The following is a 21,510-nucleotide window of genomic DNA, read 5'->3' as shown; positions in this document are numbered from 1 at the left end:
ATAGATTGAAACCATACTTGTAACGACACCATCTGCTATGGCGGCCTCAGCCATACCAATGCAATATATCAATGGGCCGGGCCTCTCCCTCTAGGGTGTCCTCTATCTGCCTGTCCTCCACCCCTAACTAGCTGTGCAGGTGGAGTAGCAACTGGAACAGAGCCCGTGACCTGAGTGCCCTAATGAAATCTGCCCCTCCCAAGTCTGGAACAATCTCTCATGATGTTTCTAGTATCAACATACTCATAACAACCCCTATGCGGGCGCGACTACTCGTACTGAATCTGTGCCGGATAACTGGAATAGCCGCCGTAGGAACCTCGTGCTGGTGGTGCACTAAAAGATGACTGCCCTATATGAGTATCCTGACTAACTGGAGCACCACGAGTAGTTTTAATTGTGGACTGGGCTGGTCGACTGCCTGAGCCTCCGCCATGATAAGTCATAGCTGAAGAGTAGAATCCACTGAACCCTCTAGAACTTCGAGACCTCTTGGTCTCCTTAGCCTCCCTTTCCTCATCCCGAACACGTTCTAACATCCTGATAATCTCCACCACCTGCTTAAATAGAGTATCAGTCTTCAACTCTCGAGCCATGCAGAATCTAAGATCATAACTGAGTCCCTCAATAAATCGGCGGACTCGCTCTTTGACTATAGGAACCAAAGTAGGTCCATGACAGGATAACTCACTAAGCCTGATGGCATACTCTGACACCGTCATGGTGCCCTGACGCAGCTGCTCAAAGTCTGCGTGCCACGCATCCTGGAGGGTCTAGGGAATAAACTCCCTAAAAAATATCTCTGAAAACTGATCCCAAGTGGGTGGTGTTACATCGGCTGGTCTATCCTCCTCATAAACCTGCCACAACTGATACGCTGCCCCCGACAGCTGAAATATAGTGAAAGCAACTCCGCTCACCTCCACAATACCATGTTGTGGAGAATACAATGACACTTATCTAGAAATCCATGTGCATCCTCGGTGGCTGTGCCACTGAAAGTAGATGGACTATACCTTTTTAACCTCTCAAGTCATAACACGCAAGTCATAACACATAATGCGAAGCTTCTCGAGACCTTAAGCCACCGAACAAAATGCTAATTCTCAAAATGACCGGTCGGGTCATTACACATATTCTAGATACAGCAAGAGCATTGAAGTTTCAAGTAAGTATCCCTACAAGATTCTAGGGTGAATGCATTAAAAAAATAGTCCATGTGATCAATAGGTTACCTATTGTTCTGTTAAATGGCAGGACTCCATATGAAGCTTTACATAACAAGTCACCTTCATTAGCTAATCTTAAGGTATTTGGATGTCTTTGTTATGCCACCAGTGTAGTTAAAGAAGATAAATTTTCACCAAGAGCAAGTGCATCTGTATTTCTGGGATATGCAGAAACACGGAAGGGCTATAGGCTAATGGACTTATCTGCTAACTGCTTCTTTGTTTGCAGAGATGTGGTATTCAAGGAGCATATCTTTCCATTTGCCAAACCTGCTCCCCAAACTCATATTGCATAAGAACACACAACAGCTGATGTGTTTGTGACACATCATGAGCAACATGAGCCCCCACCATAGTATCCTCTTAATGGTTCAGACTTGCAGCCCGAGAGAGTTGGAGATAGTATCCCAGAGGAGTCTACTGAGCCAATAAGTTATGATGCACATACAACAGTTGACACTAAAGAAAGTGAAGAAGTTGTAGAGGAAGATGCTGATGTTGAGCAGGTCTTACCAGTGGCTGTAGAGGATAGCAATGTTGATATGTCTGAGACTGGAGTTGCTGATTCAATCCCATATGATGCAGACATGTTTGCACCTACACAACAACAATCAACACTACTAAATGATACCATTCTCCCATCAGTTGTGGGGCTGAAAAACAATGGAGTAAGCAAGTCCAAAAGGGCTTCAAAGGAGCCCTTGTGGCTACAAGAGTATGTGACCACCAAGAAGGGACATGGATCCTCATATCCACTGTCCAACTACTTATCCTATGTAAGGTTGACAGACAAATGCAGGAGCTTCATGACTAACATTTCCACATTGACTGAGCCAAAGACCTTCACTAAGGCTTCAAAGGACAAAAGGTGGATTGAGGTAATGGAAATGGAGATCAAGGCATTAGAAGATAACAAAACCTGGAGTATTGTTGACCTTCCAAAGGGAAAAAGGTCCATTTAATCAAAATGGGTGTACAAGATCAAGTATAAGGCTAGTGGAGAAATAGAAAGATTTAAGGCCAAACTAGTTGCCAAGGGGTATAGCCAAAGAGAAGGTTTGGTTTATAATGAAACCTTCTTACCAGTTGCCAAGATGGTAACTGTGAGGTCTGTTATTGCTCTTGCTGCTTCTAGAGGTTGGAATATTTCACAAATGGATATATATAGTGCATTTTTGCAGGGAGATTTTTATGAGGAAGTGTATATGAAACTTCCTCAAGGTTTCAGGAGATAGGGAGAGACAAAGGTCTGCAGACTACTGAAGTCATTATATGGTCTGAAACAAGCTTCGAGGTAGTTGAATATTAAGCTTAGTGAGGCTCTAATAGCTATATCCTGTAGGTTATGTTCAAAGCCTTCGTGACTACTCCTTATTCACTAAGAAAAAGGGTGAAGACTTTGTGGTAGTGTTGATATATGTAGATGACTTGTTGATAACTGGGAATAACACTCAGTTCATCAGTGAGACTAAGGCTGTGCTTTATCAACAGTTTAATGTCAAAGATTTTGGTGATCTTAAATACTTCCTGTGAATTGAAGTGTTGAGATCCAAGAGTGAAATTCTATTGAATCAAAGGAAATATTGTCTTCAGCTAATCTCTGATTTAGGCTTAGGTGGTGCCAAACATTTATCCACTTCAATAGACCTCAAACAAAAGTTTACTTCAGTTGAATTTGACAGACACACTGGGCTACAAGTGATGAAGTACTGTCTGATGTAAGTGAATATCAACGACTGATTGGTAGGCTGATTTATCTTACCATTACTAGGTCAGATATTGTATTTATAGTGCAAACTCTCAGTCAGTTCATGCAAGAGCCCAAAAAGTCTCATTGGGATGCAGTTGTGAGAGTTGTCAAATACATTAAACAAGAGCTAGGGATAAGAATATTTCTAAGAAGCTCTAATGGAGACAACTTGACATGTTTCTATGATGCTGATTGGGCAAGCTGCCAAACACACACATATCAGTAACTGGATACTTGATCAAATTTGGCGATTCACTCATCTCTTGGAAGTCTAAAAATCAGCATACTGTGTCAAGAAGCTCTGCAGAGGCAGAGTATCGAAGTCCATCAGTAGTGACAGGAGAAATTGTGTGGTTGTTGGGGCTATTTGCCAAGCTTGGAGTGATTATCAAGCACCATATGAATGTTTATTGTGATAGCAAGGCTACTTTACAAATTACAGTATAGAGATAGACTGCCATTTTGTGCGTGACAAGATTAAACAAGACTCATTTTGTGGGGACGAAAAATCAGCAGGTTGATTTATTGATTAAGGGGCTTGGCCAATCACAACATACATTTCTTTTAGGCAAACTTGGATTGCTCAACATTGTACACCCTCCAACTTGAGGGGGTATGTGAAGAATAGACGGATAATAGGTGGTTAAGTAGTTAAGTTAGTCTCTAGTTAGTTAAGGTAGTTAGTGGGTCCCAGCTGACCATGGTTAAGTTGTTAGAACCACAATTAAGTTAGTAGTACATATACACATGTAATTACATTTGTTCAATACATATTCATTTTCTCTCATCTCTACATCTCTCCACTTCTCTCAAACTCCTACCTAGATTGAATTCCACCGGTGAATGCATGGTTGAATCTGAGAGATAAACTCATATTCATCAAAGCTCAAACTAATAAACTAATTACTAATCTTATTGTAATTTATGACTCTCAAGGTTAAATTGTTTAATTTGACATAAACATGCCTAATGCAGGTTAGCTATTTTTTAAAAATCTCAATTCACGCAATAAAGGAAGAAAAAAAAACGAAACTGGCAAAGTACCAAAAGGGACCAAATGAAAGTGATCAGTAAAATGAAAGCACATGGCTACTAAGCTTTTTCAAGAAACGATAACCCTAAAGTGTAGACATGTCGGACAGGTTAACTAACTCGATTTTAATTATTCTTCAGATCACTTTTATCAATTTGGAACCTTCAACATTACTCCACTTTTAAATATTAATTCTTTCTTTGAAAGCAGACATAAATTGATTGAAAGTGACTACTTTAATATATAGTTTATATTAAAGGTTTGATTCTCATCAATTTTTCCCCCTATCAGTTATCAGGCATCCAAAAATAAAGGTCGACAAAGAAATGTCTTTTTCATATCTTAATTTTTTTTTTATTTCTTGCACCTAATTAGAAGCTTGACCCCCTCTTTTCTATCATAATTATGTATAGACAGTAGTCAAAAATCAAAACAGTTTTCATCTATTTCCCAACATGAAGTTGATCAATTAAAACCTTTAATGACTAGTTTGACTTAGTGGGTTGTTTTAGTTATTATGACTTGACTTTAGCTCATAACTAGATTTTCTTTTCTATTTGTTTTTTTGGGTGTAAAGGTCATTATTTTGGCTAAGCCTTTACTAGACTTTTCCCACTTCAATCATTCATAGTAATTGAATCAACAAGAAAGTGGCTTTCATACTCACAATTGGAAGTATTTGATCTCAAATTTATTTCTTACAGACAGTTTTCAACTTCACTCTTACAGACCTGAATATTTGATTCTGAAGTGGCTAAATATTAAATAATTCGTAATATTTGGCTATGTCTTAAATAGCGGTCCTCCTCGCACATATATAGAGTAGCTGCACAAACACTCATTCTTATAGATACTTTTTAGATATTAGTCGGTACTTATTTTATCTTGAAATTTAGAATTAAAAATCTTATCTCCAGGATAATTCAAGATAATTTTGTCCCGAAAAATTGAACTGAAAAATTAAAATTTAGGATGTACTGGCTAATTATTAAATAACAGTCCTTTAGAGTGGCTACCTAGTGTCATTTCTGCTGATTATATGTGCACTGGGCCCATTTTAAATCTTAACGTCGCGGGCCTTGTTTGGAATGTGGACGAAAGATGTTGGGCTCCAATACTCTCCTCAACCCCATTAATATTTCTCTGTTATATAGCTTCAAACTGTCTGAAATAGTGCTGCAAAACCCTTGTAACCACCTCCTCTGAGGTTTTAGCAGAGCAACAATGGCGAAAACTGCACAAGCTAACAAAAATGACAGTTCATCAAAGAAGAAGAAGAATAAGAAGAGCAGCAAATCAGGTCCAAAACTCAAAGGCATGAAACACAAAGCAGCCGCAAAAAAAGAAAACCCTTTTGAAACAATTTGGTCACGTCGTAAATTCGACATACTTGGGAAAAAACGCAAGGGCGAAGAACGCCGTATCGGTGAAGCTCGTTCTTCTGCTATCGAAAAGGTAATTTTTTTTGTTGCAAATTGCAACTTCTTTTGACTGATTTTTCATTAATTAATTAACAGTTTTTGATGATTTTGAAATTAATTACAGAGGAAGAAGACATTGTTGAAGGAGTATGAGCAAAGTGCAAAATCGTCGAGTTTTGTTGATAAGCGTATTGGAGAGAATGATGAAGGGCTTGGCGAATTTGATAAAGCTATTTTGAGGTCTCAGCGTGAGAGACAGGTGAGCTTTAAAAGTTGTCTTCGTGGCCAAAGTTTTGATTTTTATTATCATGTTTAGCATAGAGTAGTGATTTTTATCATGTTAGTATAATGTAGTGATTTTTAGCATAAGTAGTGATTTTTATCATGGTTAACATAGTGTAGTGATTTTTATCAAGTTTAGCATATAGTAGTGACTTTTATAAGGTTTAGATTAGTGATATTTGTCTTGTTAGCTTAAAGTAGTGATTTTTATGTGGGAAAATAATATAAACTCATTTCTGCATCAAGGGTGTCACCTAGTGGTCAATGAAGTAGGAGGAGAGCCATGAAGACCCAGGTTCGAATTCCAATGGAAAGAAAATAGCACTAGGTGATTTCTTTCCATTTGCCTAAGTTTTGGTGGAGAGTTACCTATATCTTGTGCTGATGGGAGGTAGCAGATACCGGGTGGGTGGAATAGTTGAGGTGCACGCAAGCTGGCCCAAACACCATCTTAAAAAAAAAAACTCGTTTCTGAAGATGATGTTGATAAGTGGTCTTTTGGTGGCAATCGTTGAGATTTAGTTAGTTATGTTCTTTTAGCCTGGCAAATCTAAATAATGAAGAGACAGATAGAGAAGATTAGAGCACTAGCAAGATAGTGATCTTTCCCTCAAAATACACAAGTTCCTTTAAAACTAAAACTAAAAGTTGTAACCTAACCAGCTGGTTCCCTGGATATTCGAATACGCTCAACTTACATAATCCAAAGAAGAGGGCTCGAACCCCCACAGAGGACCCAGCCATTGTATGTCTGAAAGTAGGGAGCGATACAAATCAATTAAACCCATTTTCAAACAAAGAAGATAATACTAGAAAGTATGGAGTCTAATAGCCTGTTTGGCCAAGGTTCTCCAAAGCCAAAAGTTTTTTTTTTTTTTTTCCAAAAGTTGAAGTGTTTGGCAAAGCTTTTAGAAGTAAAAAAGTACTTTTAAGTAGAAGCAGAAGCAGCTTTGGAGAAGCAGAAAAAAGTAGCTTCTCTCCAAAAGCACTATTTTGAAAAGCACTTTTGAGAAAAATACAACAGTTTTTAAAAGTCTGGCCAAACACTAATTGCTGCTTAGAAGTGCTTTTCAAATTAATTAGCCAAACACAAACTGCTTCTCACCAAAAGTAATTTTTGAGAAAAAGCACTTCTCAAAATAAGCTGATTTTTGCAGCTTGGCCAAACAGGCTATAAGAATGGGAAAGGAATGGATCTTTGCCTGTTCATTTCGTCAGAATTGCCAGATTAACCATTAAATGTTCCTTATGATTCTAGAGGTTTTGGATAGGAAGGCGGCTAAGCTCCACTTAAAGGTGCTAAATAAGGGCATTCATTAGAATTTCAATGCGCATTGAGCGAGTAGTTAGTTCACGTCTTTTTGTATGAGATAAATGATTGCATGTTTATACTAATTACTTTTGTTGTACTTTTGTTTCATTATTTGTTACTTCTATTGTTGTTGTTGACAATTATTGTACTTCTGTTGCTGATAATATGCAGGTGAAGTTGAAGAAAAACAAGTATAATCTGTCAGATGAGGATGAAGAGGACTTCGATATCGGTGCCTCATTTGGAAGGGATGATTTTGATGAAGAAGTCCCATTTGATGAGGATGAGGAGGATTATGGGAGAAATGGTGAGAATAACCCTTCTCAGTGTTGTTTTCTCATCTCTCTGGCGAATAGTTTAGTTTTATTTGTCGTGCAATATTGACGAATTCAACTTCCTTCTTTTGCTCATTTCTGTACGTATAAAAAGTTGTATGGAACATACATACATGTGTATATGCTCGCGCTCATGAGTAGATGCATATATTAGTTGTTTCTGGTCGGGGCCACTAGCATTATATCTAAAATAGTTTCTTTAGCCCAAATTGCCTTAATTAGACGATATTATTGGTTCTTAGCCAAATCAATTGCTTGTGAATTGGAATCCTTTAATTGACTAGTACATCAACACACACGATATTCTCTGTTGCAGTGTTGCTGCATCATGCCATACTAGGTAGGTATATGGAGATGGGATTTACTAGGTACAACTATGTAATGGTCTAGTCAGTTTTCTGTGCATCTTGAAGGATTTGCAGATTTGCATTCAGAATAAATTTCTTATACACTTACGCTCCTCTTAGCCAACTGAATTGTTACTGAAAATAGTAGAACCAATTAACACTACCTAAATATGGACAGATTTTTTTTCTTGATAAGTACCTAAATGTGAAAGAAAAAAAGAATTTTAATTTTCTAGACTGACTTTCTAGAAGACTTTGATTATATATTTTTCAGGTGTCCCTAATATCCGTGAGTGTGGAGAACTTTTAGTTTGTTATATGTTGAAGTATCATTGTAGACATCCTAAAATTTGTTTTTTATTAATTTAGTACTCCCTCTGTTCCAATTTATGTGATGATGTTTGACTGAGCAGGGAGTTTAAGAATGAGAGAAAGACTTTTGAAACTTGTCGTCTAAAACAAGCCATAGAAATTTTGCGGATATAAATCATTACATAAGGATAAAATGAGAAGTTTAAAGTTAAATTGTTAAATATCGAAAGGTGTCATTCTTTTTTGGACCGACTAAAAGGAAAGAGTGTCAGAAAAATTTGGGACAGAGGGAGTAGTAGATAGTCTAGAGGTCTAATGAGCACGAGGTGCATCAAGTCAATTACTTCAAGATGCAATGTAAAGACCAACCTTTTCCCCTCATGTCGGAGAGTTGCAGCAAATCCTGGGCATATTGGTACAACAACAACAACCCAATGTAATCCCACAAGTGGGGCCTGGGCATATTGGTACTTTATCAAATTCTGCAGGAAAATATACAGATATTCGTAAATCTGATAATTGACTTCAGAAATTGAGCAACAGAGTGCACAAGTTTGGTTGCATTGATTTGAAGTTCAGCTGCATTTATCAGTTGGGCAATCCCATTTGGTTCCACCCTGAAATAGCACTAGAACACAACTGTAGTGCTATCGTTAGCATTCTCTAGAATTTTTTTGCCATGCTAATGATGGAAAGTTCCCTTCCTTTCAGTTGACAGTGGACAATTTTCGCAACCAAAAGATATTACTGATACATCTGCCGTATCCACCATTTCTCCTCTTTAATTTGGTGGATTATGAAAATTGAAGAAATGATATGCTGAATTGTACTATAAATCTTGTGCTGCATGTACTGTGACGTATGCTTGTTCATAGCTATGACAAACTGATAGGTTGAGTGCTAGATAAATGAAAAGAAATTCTGATTGGAATTTGAACTTCTAGATACGGGAAAAAATGGAACAGTGACTATTTGCCATACCTTATCCCAAAAAACAGGAAAGAAACAGTTACAAATAAGTGGAGAAGGAAAATATGATATGATAAGTGAGGCATAGAAGTCCTTAATCATTGGAAATGTGTTGTATGATTCTCCTTTGATAAGTTTTAAAGCCCTTAGCCAATTTTTTCCATTTGATATAATGATATGCTTTCCATTTTGCTTCCTTTGTAAAAGAGGAGCTGCTCTAGAATTGTTTTCATGTCATAAGGTCTAAAGGGCTCTATTATTGGAGTGAGCAAATTGTCCCGTTTTCAGTTTTTCTTACTACTTGCTCCTTGGGCAAGTGTTAAGAAGTAATATTGCCATTTTTTGTGTTTTCTATTCCTTCAATTCCATTGTGAATAGAAAATGGTCAATAAACCATCCTGCTGTCCTAAAGGTTGTAAGCCTGCTATCCATTGAATAAAGAACCTTAGAGCTGCACATCTCGAAAGATGTAGGTGAAAACTGGCCTTTTCCCTTTCTCAGAATCTTATTACAACATAAAGAATGGAAGAACAACAATTCATTTTCATTTAAAGTAAAGAGACAGGAATGTTAGTATTAAATATCAGATGATGATTTTGAGTTTCCTTTGTTTTTGGCTCGTTCTCGGTCCTTGTGAACTTCTTGTTGTTGCTATATGTGGTATTTCTAAATTATAATGAAATGAATTACTCTTTCCATCCAAAAAATGACCTGCTATGACATGTATTTATGAGTTAACTGCTCGAATAGTTAAGTATTGGGTTTGGTAGAGAAATGTTTAGAATGATACTAGTTTAATATGTCAAAAATGGAGTAATTTGTTGCCAAGATGTCACGATGAATTTAAAATCATATAAATAAGAATACTTTGAACTTGTAGAGGGAGAAAACCTTTTTATTCTAAAACATGTGCTGAGCTTTTCGGGATAGACCAAGAAAGTTGGTCACTTTCTTTGGTTCAATGGAGTACCTTTTCACTTTTTGAGTCAGGGTAGGATTGCTGTACTTGTATATTGTATTTAGTTTGGCCTACTCTGTATCCTGAATGGTAAGGATACCTATTTTTCTTTTATTGTCAGATGTCCCTCCTTTTTTTGGCAGTTACTGCATAACAGTCTTAAGTCTATGTACATTTGAAAGAAACCATGAGCTTTTGATGGGGTGGAGAACGACTATGTACATTTGAGGAATAGCTTCTCATTCCTATTGTCTTTTGGTGCACCAGTGAGGTTCCAGTTTGTGTAGAAGAATTGGTATTGTTCATATGTTGTAGATTCTCTAACTTCTTATATACTGTTTGTTTACTGGAGATTTTTCTGTTATTGATAAATTATTTACCTTCTAAAAAAAACTATGAAGTTCTTATATAGTAACACAAGTTTGGGGCAAAGGAGAAAGTTTTCGATGGTCTTGATGCTCTTGGAGACTTAGGCTAGCTTCTTCCTGGACTTTGTTATAGAAGATATATCCCTTATTCAAAAAATAAAATAAAATGAGAAAAACCTATGAAGAAAAACCATTATCTTAAACCTAGTCTGGTGCCAGCTAGAGGATTACAATCATGATAAGATTCAATTTTTTTCAATATCCTGTTTACAGTGAAGGTGGTAATGTTCACCTTGGATTTTCTGCTATATGGCATCTTAAATCGATCTTGTATGATCTGCTTTCCTCATAACAGCTGTCTGTTTCTGTGCAGATAGGTCAGCTATCTTCGGACACCTCAACTCTCATGGATCTCAGAATGCCCTAGCAGGTCCAGTGGAAGCAGAGGAAAATGTTAGATGCTTCCTCATTTTCACCTCCTCTTGATGAATATTCCCTGCTCTATTTTTGAGTTTTACTCTATCAAGCTGCTAACAAATGAAATAGGGGATATCCTTCTCCCTCTAGGCCTCTACTATGATAAAGAGCTTACTTAATTGTTACGCTGACTAATGTTGCATGATTTCACCTTGTAACGTAAACTGCTGCTCCATGCTTTTTTTTGGGTCGTATGAAAAGAAAGAAATCAAAGATGCTTAAGGAAGGGCTGCATCTACAAACAAGATCAAATATAAGTGTCTATATCTTTTCGGTTTTTGGTGTAAGTTGCTTAATGTACGTGTTATTGATGCATTACTAGATCTTCACAGTACCCTATAAAAGGTATGAACGGTGTATAGAGACTGAGATATTCTTTTGGCTGTACAGAGTACAGACGGCACCAGCTTGATGCAATTTCATCAATAAAATTCTTTACTTATCAAAAAAAGGAATCGTTGTTCTCCACCTAAGCTGTCAGCGGGCGGTGGTATGCTTTGACTGATGATACTGAACTAGCTTTTATTTCTGATAAGATGTCATTTACACATGGGTAACAGTACAATTACATATGAGAACACCGATTTTAGTTGCTGCCGGTAAAAACCTGGGTCCGAAAGAGATAAAAATAAAGATTGTTATCAAAAGAAACAGGTTCTTACTTTCTTACTGGGAGCATGCATCATTTTGCGTGGGATGATAGTCCATAGTTCACAAACATGTCTCGAAAGATTCTCTTTGTTGTTATTTGCAACCCATATGTCGTTCTGCTCCTGATTTGGTGTACCATTTATTACAGAGGCAGAAAACCAAGAAAGAAGTGATGGAGGAAATTATTCAAAAGAGTAAATTCTTTAAGGTTTGTCATTGTTTAATGTCTTATTGTTGCTATCTGATAAGAGAATGGTTTGTTTACTTGCCATATGTTTGACAATTCTTTCGTTTTTCCTACATTGTTAGGCCCAAAAAGCAAAGGACAGAGAAGAAAATGATGAATTAACTGAACAATTGGACAAAGACTTTACATCGCTGGTGGAGTCGAAAGCCTTATTGTCACTGACCCAACCAGACAAGATAAATGCTCTGAAGGCTCTTGTGAACAAGAACATTTCAGTTGGTAATGTGAAGAAAGATGAGGTAGCTGATGTTCCCAGAAAAGCATCTATTGGAAAGGTATAAGTGGGTTTTTTTTCCCGATTGCCGGATACATTCCTGATGTATACCGAGCATCTTAGTCTTCCCTCCTTTCATGTGCGTCAATGTATTTTGTTCACCATCTCTTTTAGGTTTCTAGTGCATCATCCATGAATAAATTACCATAATCTTTCTTTTGATTGTATTATATTTGTCTATGTTGACCACTTTAGATTCCTAATTTGTTTCAGGAAAAGCCTGACACTTATGAGATGCTTGTTAGTGAGATGGCACTGGATATGCGTGCTCGCCCATCAGACCGGACAAAGACTCCCGAGGAAATTGCGCAGGAGGAGAAAGAACGGCTGGAATTGTTGGAGGTATGACTGTGCTATGACAGAATCAAGAGCTCCTTGTGTCTCTTTATACCATGCATTACAAATGACAGTATTTTGTGCATGATGGCGAAAGTGGTTACATTTCTATTAGTAAATTGCACAATTATTTTCTTGACCAACTCAAGTCCTTTTGACAGTGTTTTCTTTTTGAGGATTGAGGATCCTGTTTCTATTGATTAATTTTAGCATATCTGCTTTAATATTATCCGTATGTGCTTTCAAGTGGTTGTAATGTATGACTTCATTGTCTGCTGGGTGGTTGATGTTCTTGCATCATCATTAGTGTTCTTTAATGCGTTCATCAGGAAACTGGCTACTGTGTATTGGTAGTGATTGCTTTTTTTTCGAGCACTTTCACATGGTAATGTTCTAAAACACAATAAATTCCTTTAGCAAGGAAATTTAGCTGGATTATTATTTCAAAGATCTAACACTATTACGATTGGCATCGTTTTGGTAGGATAAGGAGCATTTATGTTTTGGATATAGTAGATATTTTCTAATCAAAGCTTTTTCAATTTTCAGCAAGAACGTCAAAAGAGAATGGCTGCTGCTGATGATGAGAGTGATGAAGATAGAAATGCATCTGATGATAACAGTAAATTGGTCAAAGACCCAAGAGCTGTATCTGGCGATGATCTTGGGGACGATCTTGAGGAGGAGGTGCCTAGAACTAAGTTGGGTTGGATTGGCGAAATTTTGAGAAGGAAAGAAAGTGAACTTGAGAGTGAAGATGCTGCTTCTACTGGGGATTTAGAGAGTGAGGAGGACAATGGTGAGGATGAAGGAAGTGACGATGGGGAAGATGAAGGAAATGATGATGGGGAAGATGAAGGAAGTGACGAGTATGATGAAGAACAAGGAAAGACACAGACTATTAAGGACTGGGAGCAAAGTGACGATGATATTATTGATACTGAGCTAGAGGATGATGACGAAGGTTTTGGTGATGATGCTAAGAAGGTGGTGAAAATAAAGGGCCATAAGGAGGTATCCATCAAGGGAAAACAAGTTGGCACTTTACAAACCGAAAAAGAAAAAGTGACGGTGAAGCATAGACAAAATGAACTTCCCTATACAATTGAAGCCCCCAAAACCCTTGAGGAGTTTACTTCATTGATAGACAATTGTTCTGATGATCAAGTTATTGAAGCAATTAGGAGAATTCGTGCATTCAATGCAATAACTGTCGCAGCAGAGAATAAAAAGAAAATGCAAGTATGATACTCTGTTCTCACTGTAATTTCTTTAAGATTGATGTTTGACCTCTGAGACTTTCTTCCTTCTCCTTTGTGTGAACAAATGGTATGAAGTTTTGCCTTGAATTTTTAAGAGTATTCACCATTTGAATGTTCATGTGAATATATCTGCATGCTGATCGAAAATGCATGTTTTGTTGTTAGATGATAAGGTTATGGGTAGTGTGAACTAGATAAGTCATTTTTGGTGGGTAAGTCTTTGCTACCTCAATTGCTTTATAAGTAGCTTGTTTCTTTCGTCAGGTTTTTTACGGGGTATTGCTGCAATATTTCGCTGTGTTGGCAAATAAGAAGCCATTGAATTTCAAGCTTTTAAACATGCTTGTAAAGCCGCTGATGGAGATGAGTGCAGCGACTCCATACTTTGCAGCTATATGTGCTCGCCAAAGGCTACAAAGGACAAGGGCACAGTTTTGTGAAGATCTTAAGAATACAGGTTGGTTTTGATAACCTGTTTGTTTCTTTAGTTGTTCTTTCTATCTCAGCTTGCATTCCTTGGCTTTACTTCTTGTGTTTAATTCATTTCGTCCATCCTCATAGGAAAAAGCAGTTGGCCATCTTTGAAGACCATCTTTCTGTTGAGGCTTTGGTCCATGATATTTCCATGCTCTGATTTTCGCCATTGTGTCATGACTCCTGCTATACTACTAATGTGTGAATACCTTATGCGGTGTCCCATCGTTTGTGGAAGAGATATTGCAATTGCTTCCTTCTTGTGCTCTTTGCTGCTAAGTGTAAGTGGATACCATGTTTCATTTATCTCCCATGCGCTGAAATTGATCATTTGTTTAAATTACGAGCGCTGGAATTTTGTTTGGTAAAGTATTCTGTGCCATCAGAGCACATATTGTTTCCGCCTGTATAATCTTCATCTTAATCAAAGCAGCATCTAGACTTCCGGATGTGTAGTGTACTCTCAGCCTAGCATATATCTTCTTACTTTATTGATAGTATGTGCGCCGTAGTAAACTTCTGCAACTTACCCTCCTTGGTCTAATTTTGTCAGTTCATCTATCTTTGAAACTATTTATAGTTATCTCCTTTGTTTCTCCCTCTTCCTGCTTAGTTTTTTGATGAATAAATTCCCTCTTCCCCTGCCTAGTTATGTATTTAATACATCATTTTAGTCCAGTGTGAGAGCTGTGATTCCTTAGAGAGCTAGTTGTTTTTTAAGTCACAACTTTAATTGCAAACATTTTCAATATCTTGCTCATTTGCTTGTATGTCTCTTATTGGTTTCATTTGTGATCTTCTAAAGATTTTGGTATACACATGTGGTGTTTCTCATGCTCGAGATATGAATTCATACCCTAGCTTTGCTTGTTTAAGGTGTAAAAGGCTTCAGAAACTTTATTAGTTCTCTTCACAATCTGTTAGAACTACTTCTGATGTACCTCTTGTACATGTCTGCATACACTTGATGCTGTTGCATATATACAAATTTACCTCATCAAAGAAATAAAAAAAGGCTTCAGAAATTGTCACCTGAAATTTATAGGTGTCAATCTCAGATTTTTTATTTGGTAGTCTTTTTTTTAACAGGATATTTGGTAGACAGTCTTAAATTTCACTTTTCCTTACTCATAGGTAATGTCAGAATGCTATTATTTAGCATCTCGCAATTCGGTCTCTTTAGTTCTTTGCAGGTTTAAAGAGTTCATATGAAGAACTTATTCCCATATCATTTCGTTTTGACACCAATGCGCCTGGGCAAATTAGAGGCTAGGTAACCCAGGTAGTTATATAGAAGTGCCTCACGTATCGAAGTGATCACCGATTTATCCAATGAGCTGAGCGAAGCCCACTATCTAATACTCCCTTGTTCCCTATTTGTTATTACTTTTGTTGTCTGTTCCAAAAAGATTGCACCTTTTTATATTTCGGAAGTAGTTAACTTAAACATTCTCATCTTGTCATTGGTACGGCTTTGTTGCAGTCTCCACTGGAAATTAAAACTAATACTTTAACTTGGTACTATGTGTAATTTTTTGCATATTTAGCTTATTATTGAAACTCTTTGTTTCTTCCTTAGACTTTGTGTTCGGTCAAACACAGTTAGGGCTGTCAAATTTGGCCCCAGCCTAAATGACCCGCCCAATGTTGGGCTGGTCATTGACCCGTCCATTTATTGACCTCAGCCCACCATCTCAACCCATTTAAAGTTGGGCTGATTTTTAGCCCAAATTGATCCATGAGTAACATTATCAAAATATCTTAGAAATAATTTCTTTTTGTTTGATATGTTTTATAAGACCATAGCAAAAGAAAAATGTCTTATTTAGTAATTTTACAATTCATAAGAAAACAACACATATTAAGTAAAGCTTGCTAAGATTTGGGCGGGTTGACCCAACCTATCTTAGACCAAGTTTTAGCCCATCTTGACCCAACCTATCTTAGACCAAGTAACTTTTGGGCGGACCCGCCCAATTATTGTCTCAACCTGTTTTGAAACTCCCAAAATTGGCCCAACCCCCGCCCATTTGACACCCCTAAACACAGTCAAACAAATTGGAATAGAGGGAGTATCTTGCTAAAGTCACCCAACATTAAGGTTCAGGTAGTGCTTAGGACTTTTTCAGGTAAATGGAACCAGATTATTCGCAATAGTCAACTAGTCATCCCCCTTGCACCTATGAGTGACTGCACTCGACTCAAATTGGTTAGGGTAGCTATGTGATTTATTTTCAACTGTGGGTCAAACAACACGTGAAAATTAAAGATCGGTTGATCGTAGAAACGCACATTTTGGGATTAACTTTTGGTTTTTATTTTGTTTATTCTCAAAAACATTCTTCCTGGTTGATTTGCAATTACAGAATGATCATATGAACTTAGTTCTCCAAGCTTATGGATATCAACTTCTTGCCCTGCAGGTAATTAAAGAATCTCAGAAGTTTTGTCCTGAGGCTATAGTGTTTATTCAAACTTTGCTGATGGCGGCTTTAGACAGAAAACAGCGGTCTAATTCCCAGGTTTGGCTTAGCTGAAGCTTATGATGTTCTTCTTGCTAATCTAATTCTTGAAGCTGTTAACCATCGCCCTTTTCTTATTTTGCAAATACTTTTTATTGTCATTGGGATGTGTTTTGGTTGCTTCCTTCCACTTGTGAATTGACAGGCATGTTCTTGTGCTGCAGTTGGATAACCTTATGGAGATCAAAGAATTTGGGCCTTTGCTTTGTATACGCAGTAGCAAAGTGGAGATGGATTCTTTAGATTTTCTTACGCTGATGGACTTACCAGAGGACTGTCAGTATTTCCACTCTGATAACTACAGGTTAGTTAGCGTTCTATTGACATGCATATGGACAAATCTATTAGATGAATCCCAAAGTTCGTTAAATTGTTAAATATGGCTCTATGTTAAGATACTTGAAACAAATTAGAAATATGTTCAATAAGTCTCTGTCTAGGTCCATTCAAGATGTGGTTTGTTATTTTTTTTGAGATGGTCAAGATGTGGTTTGTTATTCTAACTTTCAATATCCTAATATTATGATTGTCAATCAGCTGGTTAACATAACAAGTATCTCTTCTTGAAATTCTACACCTAATTTGCTTTTCTGGGAACCTGGAACTTGATGCGATTATATGGTTTCTCATTCAGGGCCAGCATGCTTGTAGCAGTTCTGGAAACCCTGCAAGGATTTGTAAATGTATATAAGGAACTTATTTCTTTTCCTGAGATTTTCATGCCAATTTCAAAATTATTATGCAAATTGGCTGGAGAAAATCATATTCCAGATGCATTAAGGGAGAAAATCAAGGATGTTTCCCAATTAATTGATACGAAGGCTCAGGAACATCACATGCTGCGTCAACCACTGAAAATGCGGAAGAAAAAACCTGTGCCCATCAGGATGCTTAATCCGAAATTTGAGGAGAAGTAATATACTTTCTTACTGCATTATCTTAAATTAAACGAATCAAATTGTTTGTTTCCTATTGAGCTTAATCATCTTCTGATCATCTACTTCTACAGCTTTGTCAAGGGTAGAGATTATGATCCAGATCGTGAGCGTGCTGAGATGAAAAAGTTGAAGAAACGTCTGAAACAGGAAGCTAAAGGTGCTGCGCGTGAACTGGTCAAGGATAATAGGTTCTTGGCCGAGGCGAAGGAAAGAGAAAAGGCCCTACTAGCCGCAGAAAAGTCTGAGAAACATGGGAAAAATCTTGCTTTTCTTCAAGAACAAGAGCATGCATTTAAATCAGGGCAATTGGGTAAGGGCCGGAAGAGAAGAAGATGAAATTAGCTTTTGGGTTGTCACTTGGAAAATCTTATTGTCAAATGCTTCCTGGTTTTTGGTAAGATCTCATTCTTTATGTTGCATTGACAGTGAATATATAATCAATTATTTTCCATGTGTTTGTCATGTTCAAATATCTGAACTAAATGTGGTCGTCATATGTAGTAGATGTGGAATACTAATGAACAACCCCTAATGCTACAGATCAGTGTGAAAACTGTTATTGCTACAAGTTAATGAAAGTTTGCTCCATTATTCCAGGGCAAGGAAGATGCAGAATGTTTGGAATTACAGAGGATTGAACGAGCAATTGCATGGTCTAAAAGCTGGATTCATATGGTTACAACATCCGCTTCTCTCTTTCTGTCCAGATGTGCCACTGTGATGTTATTGCACCTGTTGAACTTGGTTGCTATATTTGTATCATAATCATAGGCTCGAGCTGTGAAATGGAAGAGCTCTCGAATTTTGTTTTTATGTCTTATAGCTGAAGATCAGTTTTGTCCAACTCTATAGGCGAATATAATGTTGAGTTGTAAGAAGGGATAACTATGTTCCTCTGACTGATGCGCGCTGTTACTTGTTTCATGTTGTATTTGTCATTTACATCTAACAGAAGAAAGTATCAGTTCATTAGTGTTGAACCCATTTTGTTAGTCGACCATAGTTAACATAACCATTGAAATAGTAGCAGATCGGTTAAAATTCTGGTAAAGTGGTACTAATGTTACTCGTGTATAAACAACTTCAGCTGTAGCAAATTCAGAGAAATGGTTAAAGTTGGACAAGTAGTTCCCTTGATTTAACTTTCAAATATGGTTCTATATATGAAAATGGGATATACGAAACAAACTAAAAAAAAACAAAAACAATAAGGAGATATGTTTCTTTCCTGTGGTATACTTTAGAGAAACTTTATGTTAAGAAAACGGCTATAGTTTAATCATAATTCTCATAATATTCCACTACTCTTTTCACACGTCTCAAATATAACATGTCTTACTTGAGCTCAAACAAAAGTTTTTTCTTCTTGCTGGAAATAGTTGGTTTCTGAATCTGTGCCATCAACCAACTTGCTTAATATGCCCTACAACTTTTGCTATTCTTTTCAATTTTCTTTCATCGATCTCCTTACTTTTTTGGAGCATCTGCTGCTACTGTGTCACGACCCCAATTCACCCTCCTTAGGATGTCGTGATAACACCTAGTCTCTAAGATTAGGTAAACCTAACAAATTGCGGAATAACATAATAAGAGTCTGAAACTCAAACCTCAATAGTTGTAATAAATGAAAACTGCAAGTCAAAGAACTACAATCTCCCAAAACCCGGTAGAAACAAGTCACAAGCTTCTAAGAGATATACTAAATGTCTCTATACATCAGAGTCTACTAAAATAAGGAAACAACATGATAAGGATAGAAGGGGACTCCGAGGTCTGCAAACGCTGGCAGATGTACCTTGAAATCTCTGTATACAGGTAGCTCAATGATATCTGGGCTGGTAAGCGGTACCTGGATCTGCACAAAAAATACGCAGAAGAGTAGCATGAGTACACCACAACGGTACCCAGTTAGTGTAAAACCTAACCTCGATAGAGTAGTGATGAGGTCATGTCAGGCCCTACTGGAAATAATAATAAATTAGGCATAAATTTATAATAGGGTAATAAAGTGACTGCGAAATAAACGAAATTTACAGAAAGATAACAACACAACAATTAGAGGTAAACAACATGGGCGCTCCCGAGGTACTGCCTCGTAATCCCAAAAGTAAATATGCAGCGCAAGGGATCTCCCGAGTAACCACCTCGTAGTCCCAAAGTAAATATGCAGTACATGGGGATCTCCCGAGGAACCGCCTTATAGTCCCAAAAAATATATACAGTAGGTAGTCGAAAGAACAACAAATTTTCAGCAAGAAATCTTACAGTTAAAGATTTAAATGAAATCAAGGAAGCAGGTAATTCAGCTAAGCATGTTGCACATATTGCAAGTAAAAGTTAAGGCACGTAGACATGTGATACTAGGCTAACATGATCACTACATATACTAAAACGACTCAGTTAAAGAATTTAAAAGAAGACTACTCAGCAATAATCGATATTTCTAAATTTAGCCCGTGTACGCACTCGTCACCTCGCGTACACGGCGCTCACATATCACAAAATATTACAATAGTTTCAAATCCTAAGGGGATCCCCCCCACAGGGTTAGACAAGTCACTTACCTCAAACCACGCTCAACCAGTCAAGTAGTATGCCTTTTCCTCGATTTTCAAACTCCGATCGGCTCGATTCTAGTCATAATTAATTCGATTCAGTTAATAAAAAATTATAGGAATAAATTCCATATGAAAATACAAAATTTTCAACAAAAATCCAAAATTTAACTAAAAAATGGCACGTCTCGGAATCCGGCAAAAGTTACAAAATATGAACGTCCATTCAACCACGAGTCCAACCATATTAAAATTATCAAATTCCGACATCAACTCGACCTCCAAATCTCAAATTCTAATTTTAAAATCCTTAGGCCCAAATCCTCTAATTTCACCTCAAAACATATAATATAGTCGAAATACTCAATGATAATCCAATATTATTGACTAACAATGATTACAAATGACTTATCTCAAGTTTTCTCGTGAATTCTCTCTGAAAATCGCCCAAAACCGTGTTGGAAATGTCGAAAAACTCGGAACCCTCTATTTTTGTACACTGCCCAGAGGTTCCGCTTCTACGAAATTTTTAACTGCATCTGTGGTTCCGCTTTTGGATAAAACTCCCGCTTCTGCGACAACCTTTGCTTCTGCACATAAGGAGTCCATTTCTGCGGACTCGCTTCTACGGTCCAAGGCTCCCTTAGCGTAGGCCGTATCTGCGACCATTGCGTCGCTTTTGCGGTCGCGCTTCTACTACGCCTCATCCTCTTCTACGGACCATCCACTTCTGCGATGCCAGGCTCGCTTATGCGAGCTCGCACCTGCGAGCCAAATTCCGCAGGTGCGATTGCATCAGTAGGCAATAACAAGTTTCAATTGTTCTAAGTTCAAATTTGATTCGTTAACCATTCGAAACTCACCCGAGGTCCCCGGGACCTCAACCAATTATACTCAAAAGTCCTAAAACATCATACGAACTTAGTCAAAATCTCAAATCACCTCAAACAACGCTAAATCCACGAATCATGCTCCAATTCAAGCTTAATAAAACTTAAAAATTCTAACTTCTACATTCGATGCCGAAACCTATCAAATCAAGTTCGATTGACCTCAAATTTTGCACACAAGTCATAAATGACATAACAGACCTATAAAAATTTTCAGAACTGGATTACGACACCGATATCAAAAAGTCAACTCCCCGGTCAAACTTCCAAGCTTAAATTTCTATTTTAGCCATTTAAAGCCTAATTTAACTACATACTTCCAAATAATTTTCGGGCACGCTCCTAAGTCCAAAATCACCATACGGAGCTATTGGAATCATCAAAACTCTATTTCGGGGTCGTTTACACATAAGTTAATATCCGGTCAATAATTGTCAACTTAAGTTTTCATCCTTGAGACTAAGTGTCTCAATTCATTTTGAAACCTCACCAGACCCGAACTGACTACCCCGACAAGTTACATAACAACTATAAAGTACAAAATGAGAAGTAAATGGGGGAACGAGGC

General features: G+C 37.4%; 2 protein-coding genes across 2 annotated transcripts; both read left to right on the top strand.

Annotated features, from left to right (window-relative positions):
* Positions 1-1,111: 1,111 nt before the first annotated feature.
* LOC142178034 (uncharacterized) lies at positions 1,112-2,191 on the top strand. Its single transcript, XM_075247353.1, has 3 exons — positions 1,112-1,161; positions 1,258-1,465; positions 1,586-2,191. Exons 1-3 carry the CDS (start codon positions 1,112-1,114, stop codon positions 2,189-2,191), a joined length of 864 nt encoding a protein of 287 aa, XP_075103454.1.
* A 2,987-nt stretch (positions 2,192-5,178) lies between these two features.
* On the top strand, positions 5,179-18,477 carry LOC107761264 (uncharacterized). Its single transcript, XM_016579473.2, has 15 exons — positions 5,179-5,467; positions 5,558-5,692; positions 7,199-7,334; positions 10,690-10,769; positions 11,593-11,652; positions 11,754-11,966; positions 12,179-12,307; positions 12,851-13,543; positions 13,828-14,020; positions 14,125-14,318; positions 16,461-16,559; positions 16,724-16,863; positions 17,194-17,472; positions 17,569-17,891; positions 18,095-18,477. The coding sequence occupies exons 1-14, from the start codon at positions 5,237-5,239 to the stop codon at positions 17,831-17,833; spliced, it is 2,847 nt and encodes a 948-aa protein (XP_016434959.1). The 5' UTR covers positions 5,179-5,236; the 3' UTR covers positions 17,834-17,891; positions 18,095-18,477.
* The last annotated feature ends 3,033 nt before the right edge of the window (positions 18,478-21,510 follow it).

The sequence above is a fragment of the Nicotiana tabacum genome, chromosome 24 (assembly GCF_000715075.1).
Source record: "Nicotiana tabacum cultivar K326 chromosome 24, ASM71507v2, whole genome shotgun sequence".
Lineage (NCBI taxonomy): Eukaryota > Viridiplantae > Streptophyta > Magnoliopsida > Solanales > Solanaceae > Nicotiana > Nicotiana tabacum.
Note: the sequence above shows the minus strand (reverse complement) of the source record. Positions and strands in the feature narration are given on the sequence as shown.